The 16,383-nt window shown below is 33.3% G+C and overlaps 1 protein-coding gene across 9 annotated transcripts in view; it reads left to right on the top strand.

Annotated features, from left to right (window-relative positions):
- ntm (neurotrimin) overlaps nucleotides 1-16,383 on the top strand; it is a 398,170-nt gene that overhangs the window by 331,288 nt on the left and 50,499 nt on the right. For all 9 annotated transcript variants that reach the window (XM_051120656.1, XM_051120657.1, XM_051120655.1 and 6 more), the window contains one exon: nucleotides 8,838-9,070. In XM_051120656.1, coding sequence (XP_050976613.1) covers nucleotides 8,838-9,070 — 233 coding nt within the window. The remainder of the gene's footprint in view (nucleotides 1-8,837; nucleotides 9,071-16,383) is intronic.

The raw sequence follows: 16,383 nt of genomic DNA, 5'->3' as shown, positions 1-16,383 counted from the left end.
CTTTAATTACTGCAAAACAAAAAAAAAAAAAAAAAAAAAAAAAAAAAAAAACGGATTACTCAATTGATCATCAGAATAATCGACCAATTACTTGACTACCAAAATAATCAGTTAGTAACAGCCCTACTTAGATGTTTGCAGAGTATTTTATACTATCATTTTAAGTGAACTAATTTGTGAAATGAATGATAAAAGTACATTTAAAAATGTTAATGTTAGGTGGAAATAATCACGATTCATTGCGATTAATTTCAGAAAAATATATGATTAATTCGTTGATTTTTTTTTTTTTAAATCAATTAACCTCAATTAATTGTCAGAATAATCGACCAATTACTTGATTACCAAAATAATCATTAGTGACAGCCCTGCTTAGATGTTTGTAGAATATTTTATACTATCATTTAAAGTGAACTAATTTGTGAAATGAGTGATAAAAGTATATTTAAAAACATTAATGTTAGGTGGGATTAATGGTGATTAATTTCAGAAAAATGTGCGATTCATTTGTCGATTTTTTTTTTTTTAAATCAATTAACCACACTAATTTTAAGTAATTTTAAAGTCTATTGTTCCCTGTTTTCTACTTTAATTACTGCAAAACAAAAAAAATCTGATTACTTAAATTACATTAAAAATGTTAATGTTAGGTGGAAATAATCACGATTCATTGCGATTAATTTCAGAAAAATATATGATTAATTCGTTGATTTTTTTTTTTTTTTAAATCAATTAACCTCAATTAATTGTCTGAATAATCGGCCAATTACTTGACTACCAAAATAATCATTAGTGACAGCCCTACCCCCTTAGATGTTTGCAGAATATTTTATACTATCATTTAAAGTGAACTAATTTGTGAAATGAGTAATAAAAGTATATTTAAAAACGTTAATGTTAGGTGGAATTAATCACAATTAATGGTGATTAATTTCATAAAAATGTACGATTAATTTGTTGATTTTTTTTATTTTATTATTATTTTTTTTTTAATCAATTAACCACACTCATTTTAAGTCATTTTAAAGTCTATTATTACCTATTTTCTATTTTATTACAGCAAAACAAAAAAAAACTGATTGCTCAATTAATAGTCAGAATAATCAACTGATTACTTGATTACCAAAATAATCAATAATCAATGACAGCCCTACATAGATGGTTGCAGAATATTTTATACTATCATATTAATTGAACTAATTTGTGAAATGAGTGACAGTGCTTCATTGTGGATGTGTGGTTTGCCTTTGAATATAATTATCGCTGTCTCATAATTCAGTAGCAAGTTAATTTGCACCAATTGTGCCATACAAACTATACAAAAGATCTGAAGATCATTAGACATCTATGCAGACCTGAAATTGTAGTGTTGTTCCACAGTACATTTTCAAAAGTAAAATTCAGCTTTTTTTAATTAAATATGATCCCTTTCAACCATTAAATGTTCATTTAAGCACTGAAGTGAACTGGAATCTCTTATATTTAGCTGAACTTTCAAATAAAATGACTTTATTTTAGTCAGTGGATAAAATGAATAGCATTTATCCAGCGGGAAAGCGAGACTTTTCTAAGTGGCCTGTACAGTTCGTTCACCTCACGATCCAGCCAAGAGGCTGAGAGATCTCCATAGTAACGCAAACCCTCACCATGTGATGTCTAGTTATGTGGTTAAAGGGAGCGAACTACTGCCTTATGGCACAAATCAACCCATGAGCCGAAGCTACGTTTCAGCTATGAGTTCGACATACCAAAGTACTCGCACTTCCGAAACCTCTTGTTGCTCCAAACCTTGAAATTTTCTTCACCGTTATATTTTAGAACTCTGAAGTTGTTAATTTCAGTGCATTTAAAATCTCCTGATGAAATAATTGATTAGCACTTTGTGCCCTGAAGTCTTCAAAATGAATGAAAATAACTCAATCACCCTCAGTGTGCACTTAGGGAAGTGAAGGAGGAATGAGTCAGCACGTAAAATCAGAAACCAAAGTGAGAGAGAAACCACGCGCAGACCCTCGGGAGCAAAGTATGTACACCGTACATCGAGCATCGTACTTGAGGAAACATAAAAACAATCAAGTTGTTCCATCTGTCTGTGTTGACAGTGTATGCAACATCGTGCCTCACATACAATGGCTCCGTAACGGTATGTGTGTTAGGAACAAAAATCAATACATCCTTACCGTCCAGGTAGCTGCAATGTTCTGTCTTGGCTTTACACTAACTCCCTGACAGTAATGTTATTTGGAGGTAATCCAGTGTTATATATTATAGCTTTTTTTCCCCCCTCTATAGACCTTCGATGCCAAATCAATCCCTCTCTCCAAAGTAAATTAATAATGAATGCCCTCTCTTGTTCATGTCATGAAGTAGCCAGAGGGGGCTGCGGAAAGATTTATTTTCAAAACCGCGCTTGGTCTGATACCCGATATATTTTTGTCCTCCACAAGTACAGTGGGATATTCTTGATGCACTGCTAGATGAAATAGAGTTGGATCCGTGACTCCGATGCAACGTGAATGAATAACCGAAAGTAATTCTAAACTAACAAAAAAACATCTAGCAACAACGTGATGACACTGCATTAAAAATTAACTCCTTGTAATCCATACTACAATGAGAACAGGCAAACATCCCATCATGATGATGCAAAAAAATCCATTGCGTATTTTTCCAAAGCGTATGCATTTCGGTGCCAGGACACAAAAAATGGACGAGGGCCGTGCTTGTTTATTCCGCCTGCTTAATTTTCCCCGCCCTTGGATGCTTTTCATTGCACTGAAAGGGTAGACACTTTATTTGGATTAAATTGGTTTGCTGTCTGCTCTTCTCTGATAAGGGAATATAAGGCGGAGTTATTTATTAATTTATGTATTTGTTGCATTGTGCTGATTCAGTGTAGCGCTATGAACATGCAGCTCAGACATGCTCTAGTGGCCGAAGATGCTGCGCTACAGGTTTCCAGAAGGTTCTGACTGCTCAAGGTTAAGACTGATTGAATTGGATTCACCCTTAGTGTCTTACCAAGAGGCTGTTATTATGATGCACAGCATTTTATGGTGCTGCTGTAAATAATAGTTTAATGCCATAGCTGAACCAACAACTTGCAGTTATGACAGTGCACATGTACTTAAAGGGATAGAGCACCCAAAAATTAAAGAAATAGTTCACGCGAAAATTAAAGGTCACGTATTGTACACCTTACTGGAGGTTTATTTCAGCTGTTGATGTCCTTAGGAATATATATTTGCGGTATAAGTGCCAAAAACCATCTCAGTATTTTTTTACAGCTCCTCTCTGTCAAGAACAGGTCGATTTTAGCCTGTCTAATTAATATTCATGAGCCTCTCTTCTGATTGGCCAGTTGATTTTTGAGTGACGCATGGCCAGGCCAACCACAGGTAACTAGGGTCATGTATGCTGTAGCCTGCTGTGACTTGGTGATACTCAACAGGATGTTTCAGAATGGTAATTATTTTTTTATTTATTTATTTTTTTCAAACACCGAATGCAGTAAGCTACGTAACTATTGCTTTAGTAAAGCCCCTTTCACATTGCACGTTGATTCCGGAAAATTGCCAGAGTGCCTTCTGTGTGAATGCAAACACGTCCCGGGATTGATTCCAGATTGGGAACCTAGTAACATTGCTGGGGTCAGTCCGAGCGCTGTGTGAACAAAAGCCACAACCAATGCCATAAAGGCTGTGTTGTAGTGATGATGCACGTTATTGTGCGACTCTACACGACAAAAAAATATGTGCAAACTGGAATGAAGCAGCGATCAGGGAGTTTCTCACCATGCTGAAGTGCAGATCGTTCGCCAGTTTGGTTTCAGTTTAATGCAACGTACATGTTGCATTACACGTCATATGTCTTTACATGATCTTTACGAGTTGTGTGTAAAGCACGCACAGATTCTGGAAAATCACTGTGGGAATGAACCAAATCAAACAATTCCGGAACAAATCAGGGGACACATTATCCGTGTATTTTCCGGAATCGCTGTGTGAAAGAGGCTAAAGCTGACGTGCCACTGGTTTCTTATATTAACGTTGTTTGGAAGCCTACAATGGTGTAGTTTCCTGACATTCATCGACTTTTTCGACTTGTTTCCGTGTTGTTGTTGCTCAGCAATGGCATGGATGCAATGTTGTCTGTGGGTTTGGCAAAAGGAGGGTGGGATGGTGTTTGGTGCTCGGGGTGGTGACTAAGGGTGGTGACTGAGTAGTTCGGACGTCACATTTTTACAGAAGTCACAGTGGCTTGTGAAAAGCCACAGCTACTTTATGCAGGCTGTGTGCATTTTACTGTGAACTGACTGTTTTGAAACTTATGGTAGTTAAATAACCCCTAGACCTCAGTTATCATGAAAAAAGCCAGGAAATTTCAGTTTTGACAAAATGGGACCTTTAATATTTGCTGAAAATGTACTCACCCTAAAGTCATCCAAGATGTAGTTTGTTTCTTTATCGGAAGAAATTTAGCAGATTTGGAGAAATTTAGCCTTACATCACTTGCTCACCAATGGATCCTCTTCAGTGTATGGGTGCCGTCAGAATGAGAGTCCAAACAGCTGATAAAAACATCACAATAATCCACAAGTAATCCACATGACTCCAATTCATCAATTAACATTTTACGACATGAAAAGCTGCATGTTTGTAAGAATCAAAACCGTCATTGAGCTGTTAAATTAAAACAGTTGCTTCAGGCCAAAATACATAATCTATAATAATGCTTCCCCCTAAAGAAAATGTTTGTCTCCAGTTGTCCTCTCACATTAAAATCCACCAACATGTTTGTTTACAACTGGTTTTGGTTGTAAACTGTGCTTGATCTATCTGTATTTCTCTCCTGATTTTCAGTGGTGGAATCAATATTATGAATGAAGACTATAGATGAGTTCATAGTATAACAAAAATGCAATACATTTTTCATAAAATTAATCATTGTTTACTGAAATTCTTGAGATCACCTGTAGTTCTTTGTGGTGTGGGTTAATGATAGTGCCATCAAACAATTAATCGTGATTAATCGCATAAGTAATTAATCACACATACAGTATATATTTTGAAAATAAATATATTTAATATATAAACACATATATATGTTAATATATGTACACATATATGTTATGTTTATGTATTAAATATATTTATTTTCAAAATATATACTGTATGTGTGAGTCTTTATATACACATAATAAATATTCACAGCACGCATATATATTATGTAATATATATTAATGGTGATTAATCGTTTGACAGCACTATTGGTTGTTTTGATATATGAAAGTAATAATTTTAAATAATTTGTTACCCTGCTGCCTTAAAATTTTAAGTTTAGTCAACTAAAATAAGTTTTATTCAACTTGAAATGTTAAGTTGTACTAAGTAACTTAGATATTTGTGTTTGCTAAACTTAACAGATGGTTAAGTAATCCAGCTACCTTAAAATTTTAAGTTGATTTAACTCAAGTATCTAAGTTGTCACGTAGTATAATTTAACATTTCAAGTTGAATAAAGTTTTTTGAGTTGACTGAACTTAACATTTTAAGGCAGCCAGGTTACAAATTATTTTAAGTTGACTCAACAAATTGTTTTTTACGGTGTACAGGAACTTGCTACTGCCAGTGCATATGCAGATACAGTACTGCAAGTATTTAAAGGGCTACTTGTGCTGCTGCACAAGTAATAACCCATAGCAAAACTATACAGGTGGAGCTGGGGAGGTGGAGGGTTTCAAAGTAACACTAAGCGTGCTGCGAAATGCTCTAGTGAATGCTAACCAGCCATTTAAATATAAAGCAATAAGCTTATTGGCTGCACATGCAGCATAAACCAATCAGCTTGTGCCAAATAGTTTGAAAACTGTGAATATCATCAGTCTGCATTAATGACCCATTAGCCCTCGTTGTCTAGAGTTTCATGACACAATGTGGCATTTATCTTACTACTGGTGAATACTTAAATCAATTTTTTCATACAAAACTATCAAATGGCTTCATTTCTATTATATTGACAAGAATACTCTGGATATTCGACAGAAATTCACCTTTTGTCTTCCACTGAACAAAGAAAGTCATGCCAGTTTGAGTGTGTGTAAATATTAAAGACAAATTTTTCATCTTTGGGTGAACAGTTCCTTCAAATATACAGTCTTGCACATGTGTAGTCTGTGTATACATGCAAGCACACCAGCCATGTGCAGCGAAAGGATATTTGAACAGCAACGATCTTGTTTCCTGTATTATTTACTATTTCATCCATGCCTACATGACGAATGTGCAAGAGCTTTGCTCTTTGATCCCATAAACTGTGTTTCATCAGGGGTTTCGTTCAATTACAGGTGCAACAGCTGCTTTTGCTTTGCATTTTTTTTTCAATTATTCCAGCCAACTTTGAATGCCCTTGAGTGTGCTTTGTTACCCTGTTTCACAACCTTGTGCTTTACACACCAGCTGATGCGTCTCTTTCCACTATTACGGTTGGCTCTGACTTGCTTCTATTATATTCACCCAGGGAGATATTTATTGAAGCAGGGCTTTTTAACTTTTTGATACCACAGAACTCCAAATAATATTATACTTAAGAAATAAAGGCAGCTTAATATGTTCCATTATAAAGACCAAGACCAATTTATACTGTAAAAAAACACATTCACAGTTCTTCTTCTAATAATAATATAATAATAATAATAATATATAATATACCTCATTCCTGTGATGCAAAGCTGAATTTTCATCAGCTCTTACTGCAGTCTTAAGTGTCATATGATCCTTTAGAAATCATTCGAATGTGCTGATTTATTATTAAAATGATCAGTGTTGGATAGTTGTGCCAAAATCTGCCAAATATTTTTTTGAAACCTGTGATTCTTTTTTTCAGGATTCCTTGAGGAAAAAGAACAGTGTTTATTCAAAATATAAATATTTTCTAACAATGTAAATCTATGCTATCACTTTTTATTAATTTAACATGTCTTTGGTGAATAAAAGTATTAATTTCTTTCAAAAAACAAAGAATACAAATTTACTGACCCCAAACTTTTGAACAGTAGTGTATATTGTTAAAAAAAAAATAATAATAACTTTTTATTCATCAAAGAATCCTGGAAAAAATATCACAGGTTCTAAAAAATATTAAGCAACACAACTGTTTCCAGCACTGATAATAAATTGGTATATTAAAATGATTTCTGAAGGATCATGTGACACTGAATACTGGAGAAATGATGCTGAAAAATTCAGCTTTGATCACAGAAATAAATTCGATTTTTAATGTTTATTAAAATAGAAGAACGTTGTTTTACATCGTAATAATATTTCACAATATTTCGCAGCCCTGATGACCTTTAGAAACGTATTTAAAATACATAAAAAATCTTACTGATCCCAAACTTTTGACTTGACAGTTTATAAAGATAGATATAGAGATAGATAGGTACAGATATAGATATGATATAAATATTAATTTTGCACGTTAACTGTATAAAATACCCTTTTTATCTGTAGAATAAAATATTTTTTTATTTATATATTTTTATATATTTATATTTTATATTTTTATTAAAAAATATATTTTTATTAAGATTTACTTGTATACAAATAATTATGATATTTATATATTTATAAATTTTTATAAATTTATTTATATTTTATAAAATGTTGAAATATTTGTATTAAGATTTATTAATATAAAAATAATTATGATTTTTTTTTTTTTTTTTTTTGCAATTTCATTCAGTGCCTCAGACATTACACATTGCTGCTTTATAGCAAAGTGCAAGGAGAAGACAGATCGGACAGGGGCGACTTTAATATTTCTGCGTAGGATGCCCTGCAGTGTATTATGAACCCGTCCATTGGGAAAAGGCTTGATCTTTCCACTGATCTCCAGCGTTCTCATTTTGTCTATTATAAGACGAGGTGGAGGCCAATGCCGCAGTTTCCACTCTCGTGAAAACGAACGCCTTTGCTTGTACCCAGTACTTCTGCCCGCCTGCCGAGGGTGAAAAAAAAAAGACACAAAGAAGCACATTTACCTCATCTGTCCCTGGTGCTTTGGATGTTGCCCTCCAGAAGCTAAAGTAGTTCAGCGCTGCGCCTCTCCCAGAATCGACTCAAAAGAGCTCGTAAGCGTTATGACCATAATAGACTTTAATGAGCATCGAACGCCTATTATTCGAATGTACGCCAAAGATTTTTGGGCTGTGATGCTATCAGAGATAAAACAAAGATTGCATGAAAATTGTCCCTGCGTTTTATTGAATGGTTAATCAGGCAAGTAATCAATTAAGCGCATGATTGCTTTTGATTTTAATAGCCCTACAGTATATAAAGAGGGCCTATTTTGGCCTCCGCTGCTAACTGTTAGGCATAGCTGTAATTAGACACAGCATGTCCTCATTTAAGGAAGGTCTGTAAGTAATTAGCATCTAATTCCATTGTATCCGTAATAAGGAGAGATGGCATTGTCTTTAAGTCGAAATCACTAAAAGGCTTTTTCCCCCCCAGCAGTTTAGTTTTAAATATTATCCGGGGGTCACTGAATTTAATAAACCCAATCTTCAGGAGGGTTCCGGGGTTTGATCGATGTCTTACCGTGTTGTTCTCCCTCTTTTAATATCTAGGGAATACATTCGAGCTCGCTCGCGAAACAGACACGGTCTTCCGTCGCACAGTACCAAGGGGACTATTTGAATGAATGTTAATGAATATTTGAATTTATCTTAATTGATGGATCCCGGTGCTTTGGTCACAAAGGGATACGCCGGTAATAATTTATAGGGGAATGTTTGTTCTAATGCTAAAGGTTGAGTATTCTCTCTTCTCTTGTAGTTGCTCACAAGGGGACTTCGTGACACACACAGCGTGGCTGAACAGATCAAGTATACTGTACGCCGGAGAGGACAAGTGGTCCGTGGACCCCCGGGTGAATTTGGTTACTCTGAACCAGGATGAGTTCACCATTAAAATTGAGGATGTGGACTTGACAGACGAGGGCCAATACATCTGCGCGGTGCAGACTAGCAGCAGACCCCGAACCACATCCGTGCACATCATCGTTCAAGGTGAGTTTGGAGTTTTGTAATGTGTCACGGTGTAGAGCGCTGAGGGTAAAAGCTTTCATATGCGGCTGATTTATTTTTTAAAAGAGTACTTCATCCAAAAATGGAAACACTGTCATCGTATACTTACTCTCGTGGCGTTGCGTGTGGCTTTCTATCTTCTTTCTGAATAAAAAAATATTGCAGAGTGCTGCTTTCTATAATGAGGATTGGAGCTGTGAAGCTCTAAAATGACAAACAGGACTATAAAAGTGACACAAAAGCAGTCCATATGACCTGTGTGCTATTTTTCCAGTCTTCTGAAGTCATACAAGAATGAATAACATTTAAACACGCAGACAAAACATTATTTGAAATCATTATTCAACGTTGACACACCCTTACGAAAAAGACGCTTATTCAAGTGCGCTATTAGTATACTTCTTTTAAACTAGATATAGGAAAGTATACTTTCAGTCTACTTTTCTAGTACTTCTTAGAAATTATAGCTTTGTGTACTTATACTTAGGAAAAAGTCTAAATATATTTAAGCTATACTATACTAAGCTCAGATAATCCATGTTTTCATTGTTATATGGTTGGCAGTGTTGGGGGTAACGCATTACAAGTAACGCAAGTTACGTAATATTATTACTTTTTCAAAGCAACTTGTAAAGTAACGCATTACTTTTAATTGACAAGAAAATATCTGAGTTACTTTTTTCAAATAAGTAACGGCAGTTAGTTTTCCCAACATTTACTGATTAGAAGTTCTCCTTTCCCTGTGTTGAGAGAAATCGGGAGTAAAATGTTTTAGAATAGTTTTATAGTTTAGTTTTAGAATAAATGTGAACATGCATTAATTCATCTCACTCACAAAAAACAGATTCAGTATTCCTCAAAATGAATAAAAACAGTGAAATTCAACTCAGAATATGAATCAAACCTGCAATAATTAAATATGTTAAATAATACAAATATCTTTTAAGCATTTAATACCATTTTATTAACCGATGTCTTTGCTGCCGACCTTCAATGATTCCAATTCAACCATACTAATAAGCAAAAATGACTCAAGATAATTTAACATTAGTTTTCCTTTTTTTTTATTGCTGAAGAGTTGATATTTTTTCTTCTGCCGTCTGCTGTACAGACGTGAATTCACTTTTCTCAAAGCCTGAGGCTTTTGGTGTGAAAAGGCTTTTATATTTGCCAAAAATAGAACTTTTGTATATTAAAAACAAACAAGCAAGCCCTGCCCAGATTTAAAAAGTAGCGCAAAAGTAATGTAACGCATTACTTTCCATAAAAAGTAACTAAGTAACGTAATTAGTTACTTTTTTAGTGAGTTACTCAATATTGTAATGCATTACTTTTAAAAGTAACACTGATGGTAGGGGGCGCTATTACACATCTTCTGTACAGAACTTCCGAAAGTGAAGAAGAAACTGAAACAACAGATGCTTCCACATGTAATCTAACGCAATCATCAGACATAAAAAAAAAAAAAAACTGTGTAATGTTATAATATAAAATGTCGACCTGTGAAGAGGTAGTAATGACTGTCAAGCTTTGGGGTGTTGATCAGTTCCATCTACGTTTTGATTATCATTCTGAATCCAGTTCAGTCTTTTTTCAGTGTTTTGTTGAAAATATTGTTCAATTATTTCTTTATTTTTTTATTTATGAAACACATTCAAGTGTTTATAGAAAAGAATTGATAAAGCTAGAATAAAATGTTTTTGTTTACAAGTAGATACCCTGTTCTGTCTTTCAATGTTTTGTATGTTCAGATATTCATATAACAAAATATATACAAAAATAATACATGAAAAGGGAAATAACGTTAATGTAAAGTTAATGTAAAGTATGATTTAAAGTTCATTTAAAGAAAACATACGAGTATACTTGCAGTATGAAACTACTAAACTAGTAGTTTACTGAGACTATACTTCAGAGTGTACTGAAAATATTTAATTAGTGCAGTACAAACTAAAAACTTAAATGTAAAGTAGTTGTGTGCTCAAAGTTTACTACTGTTATACTTGAAATATACTTAAAAGTATACTTTTATATACTAGAAAGTGGGCCAATTTAGTCCCAAGGAGTCCCAAATAGTACACTTACAAGTATACTACTAATACACTGATATTTGTATACTTACTACATAAAGTATACTTAAAAATATACTTGAACTTTACTTAAGTATACTTAATAAAATAAATGTGAAGTATACTACTTTTTGGTAAGGGCAGTGAGCTTTAAGATGAAACGATTACATAGTAGAGAGATTTTGAGTGAATAACCATTTAAAATTTGGTCTTTACCTCACGTAAAGCTATAATATGAATTCAAACCAAATGCTATATCATGAAGACTACTTTTAATGGTGCTTCTTTGTCACTATAGCCTCATTTCCCATTATAAGAAGTAAAGGTCAGTTGTCAGTAGTGTAGCGATGTATGAAGTCACTTTCAAACCAGTCGGCTTTCTGCTGGTTACCCGCTTGAACCCATTGCAAATGTGAATGTGAAAGTTTTTTAAAATGTATGTCACTGCAGCTTAAAAGAACACCTATTATGCCCCTTTTTACAATACGTAATATGAGTGTCCCAAGACTGTCTGTGAAGTTTTAGCTCAAACTACTAGTGATCGACCAATATAGATTTTTATAACCGATATGACACCAATTATTTGCATGTTTATGTGCCCAATAGCCGATATGCAGAACCGATATTTATTTACTGTTATAAATAAAATAAATGACTGATTGAAGTAAGTCCATACTTCCGTTTGGGTTTTCCTCCTTTCAGTCATCTTTAAAAAAGTGTTGAAAATTAGCAAAAATTAAATCTAAAGTAAATTTAATCTTCATATTACAATAATAAAAACATTTTATTTTTAAAAATCATCAGCTGTAACACTAATAAGCAAAATAAATGTAAAATGTCTAATGTTTTCAAATGAAGACACGGATTCAGGAGTCATCCTCATTTTAAACTACAGTTTTACTAGGTTTATAAGCTGTTTAGTAGACTAAAGAGTGAAGAATAATTCACTGGATAATGTTATTTCACTGAAAAATATTTTCTGGAATATTGGAATATAACAAACAAAACATTGTACTGGTATGTTATATCAGAATTACTAATGTTTTTGTTGTTCTAGATGATGAAATGTGTGCTGACAAAGCACTGTTTATCTATGCATTTACACAGAACTATACTGAAAATGCAATCGCTCGGGGAGATAATAAATAATTTCCATAGAGTTGTATTTATTTATATGTGTATTAGCAAATAATGACAGTAAATGTTATTATAATTTGGTGTTTTAAACAAGTGAATCTTGCTAAAAGTTACATGCATTTTACGAGCATCAACCCTGTGAGTGCACAGCAAAATGCAGATGACTTCATGAGACTAATGATAAGCATATAGACAACACAGAGAGAATTAAATTCAGCGCGTTCATTTCCAAAATGTGCTCATTCATGGCTGTACATTATTAAATTCAGGCAAACGTTTTTATTGGGACAGGACTTTACAGCTCGTAGCTCAGATACTGTGCAGATAAAAAAAAAAAAAAAAAAAACCCATCTGTTTTGGCGTAAATCATGCATTTTAAACCATATTAGTTTAAACCTCTGATATACGGCTTTCTGAGCACACACATCCAAAGTCACTCGACATGTGAGTACTAAACTTAACTATTTTTTATGTCTTATTGCACTTAAAGGAGAAGTCCACTTCCAGAACAAAGATTTACAGATAATGTACTCACCCCCTTGTCATCCAAGATGTTCATGTCTTTCTTTCTTCAGTTGTAAAGAAATAGTTTTTTGAGGGAAACATTTCAGCATTTTTTTTCCCATATAGTGGACTTCTGCGGTGCCCCGATTTTGAACTTCCAAAATGCAGTTTAAATGCGGTTTCAAACAATCCCAAATGCGGTTGTATATGATCCCAGCCGAGGAAGAAGGAACTTATCAAGCGAAACGATCATTAATTTTCACAAAAATAATACAATTTATATGCTTTTTAATCTCAAACGCTCGTCTTGTCTCAATCTCCCTGAAGTCTGTTTTTTCCGGTTCATGACAGTTAGGGTATGTCGAAAAACTCATCTCATGTTCTCCCTTAACTTCAAAATTGTCCTATATCGCTGTTTTCCCTTTTTTGTTAAGGGTGTTTGATCTTCTTTGCATGTTCACTTTGCAAAGACTGTGTCAGTACTTCTGCAGCGATGTAGGATGATTTTGAAATCATTTTTGAATTTGAGGGAGAAAATATGATTGGAGTTTTTCGACATACAATCTAACCCTCTTGAGTCACAGAGTTCAGGGAGAGTAACACAAGACGAGCGTTTAAGATTAAAAAGTATTTGAATTGTATTATCTTTATGAAAATAACCAATCGCTTCGCTAGATAAGACCCTTCTTCCTCGGCTGGGATCCTTTACAACCGCATTTGGGATTGTTTGAAGTCGCATTTAAACTGCATTTTGAAAGTTCAAACTCAGGGCACAATACCAGTTGATTATATGGAGAAAAATTCTGAAAAGTTTTCCTCAAAAAACATAATAAGACATGAACATCTTGGATGACAAGGGGGTGAGTACATTATCTGTAAATTTTTGTTCTGGAAGTGGACTTCTCCTTTAACCTGTCAAGTTTATGTTAAAAACACAAATGAGTTACAAAAAACAGTCTGTGAAGTTAGGTGGGTTATGTCTGTGAAGGTAAACAGCTGGGAAAGAAACTGCATGTTTGTATTAGATCTGTGTGGCAGCAACGTAATATACGTATAATATATCCACTGCTTTCTTGTCTCCTCTGAGGCTGGGACTCTAAATAGTGTTCTGTGCAGCCAGTGACAGAAGAGTTAGCATGCTTTGCTCGAACTTTCGCCATGACGTTAGAACTGGTATACCGTGGTCACTTGGGAAGACACAATTGCTGCGCCGTGGGTGGAATCATGTAGATTAAGGGGTGGTAATATTATAATAAGATCCCCTTTCTGTGTCACAGGTGGAGCAAAATCTGAGCGGCTTGTTTTTTTTACAAGCTTCCAGAGAAAGGCTTACCAGAAAACATTTACTGGGTTGTTCTTTTTCACATTTTCTGGTTTGGTACATGCACTGGGGATGCGATTATAGCACTTAAACATGGAAAAAGTCAGATTTTCATGAACATTCAGAACATTCTGGATATTCTACAGTATTTCTTTTGTATATTTGTAAGACAGAGAAAGTCTTGTCAAGTTTCGTAATGACCATGAGGGTAAGTAAATGATGACAGAATATTTATATTTAGGTGAATTATCCTTAATAGCTCGTGCATGTTTGTGTGCACAGGCTGGATGTGAAGTCTGTGTTTTTGCACAGGTGTAATAGCATTTTTAGAGAGGCCATTTTTCAGTATCGGTTAGAAACACCTTGAACTCCAGTTACGATATTGGGTATTTTAATGAAGTGGATAATTATGTAATTAATGCTGATTGTGTAAAACCTTAGGGGTGCATTTTTTTGCTCCTGATTTGTGGGTCCTGAGTTAATATGATTGATGGCAGTGTCATTCCTGTGCAGTGATGCAGTAAGTCATAACAGTGCCGACCGGAGGTACTGTACACTGACTAGAGATTTAGAGCACAGCATCTCACCACTGCAGAATTCCAGCTTTCATTGCAAAACTCATTCAGTGATATTGTGGGAATTTGGGATAATCTTTTTTTGGTAGTTAATTGTTCATTGCAGCAGTGTTTCTCCAATAAATGATAAATGACTGGGAAAAAGTTCTTCTAAATTGTGCTGGTACTGTATGAACATCAAGGGTGGCTGTTATTTTTCCAAAAGGGGTCCTGGATCAGCATCCTTCAGTATGGTTTTTGGGGTGGGTTGGTGTTTAGGGGCAGAATAGACAATGAAGAGCCATGGAGATGAATGGAATGGAAATGCTGGGTAACTTTCTTCTGTTATAAAAATGTGTGATATGGTGTACTGTAATTTTGGCTTATTCACAATGTCAGTCTATTTTTGTCAGATTTTAGAGAATGTTTTTTCTGGGCAAACAGAACATGTTGCACTTGGCAAACTCATAGTGGATCTTAACCAACATGATCCAAGTATTTTGTGAAAGTGAATGTTCAGTTATTCTACATGACAAAACAAGCCTTTAACTGTGTACCCTTTTATGTTGTGATTATTAATTTCATTATTAATTATTATTTCTTCACATAAAATAAGTCTTAATACGAAACAAAACAAAAACAAATAAAAAAGAGAGATTTTATTTTGTTTTATTTATTTTTTGAAAAGCTTGTGACAAACCTAAAAACAATTTTATTTTATTTTATTTTATTTTATTTTTTTCTATTTTATTTTTGCAAAGTTTTCCACAAACCTATTTAACACTTTATTTTATTTTATTTTATTTAGTTTTGTTTGTTTTATTTTATTTTATTTTATTTTATTTTGTTTATTTATTTTTTGCAAAGTCTGCCACAAAGCAATTTTTTTGTTTATTTATTTCTTTTTTTTGTTTGTTTTATTTTACTTTATTTATTTTTTATTTATTTTATTTTATGTTGTTTTGTTTTGTTTAATTATATTTTTTATGCATAGTTTGCCACAAACAAAAAACTTTTATTATTTTATTTTATTTTATGTTATTTTTTTTTTCAAAGGTTCCCACAAACCTAAAACCTTTTTTTATTTTTATTTTTTGTGCAAAGTTTGCCACAAACCTATTTAACACAAACTTTATTTTATTTTGTTTTATTCAATTTTGTTTGTTTTTATTTTATTTTGTTTTGTTTTGTTTATTTATTATTTTTTGCAAAGTTTGCCACAAAGCAAGTTTTTTTTTTGTTTTATTTTATACTTTATTTCTTTTTTATTTCTTTTATTTTATGTTGTTTTGTTTTGTTTAATCATAATTTTATGCATAGTTGCCATAAACAAAAAACTTTTATTATTTTGTTTTATTTTTTATTTTATTTTTTTTTTTTTTCAAACCGTATGCACTGAGGCTCTAACCGTTTTTTTTTTGTTGTTTTTTTTTTTTTAATTTGTTTGTTTGTTTGTTTCAAAGGTTGCCACAACTCGAGTTAACAAGAAAACAAGTTAATAAGAACTACTGTTTTTTAAGTAAATAGCTAAATGCTTATTTTTTCAATCTGTATATTCATGCACTTGAATCAGTACTTTAAAATAATTTTTAAAATCTCAGCTCATCTTCACTGTTAAAGTCAATTTTGCTCTGGTAGTTGTTCTTACAGCAAACATAACTCATTTAATACACGAATACATTATACTGGCGACCGTGAATAAAATCAATT

The sequence above is a fragment of the Labeo rohita genome, chromosome 10, assembly GCF_022985175.1.
Source record: "Labeo rohita strain BAU-BD-2019 chromosome 10, IGBB_LRoh.1.0, whole genome shotgun sequence".
Taxonomy (NCBI): domain Eukaryota; kingdom Metazoa; phylum Chordata; class Actinopteri; order Cypriniformes; family Cyprinidae; genus Labeo; species Labeo rohita.
Note: the sequence above shows the minus strand (reverse complement) of the source record. Positions and strands in the feature narration are given on the sequence as shown.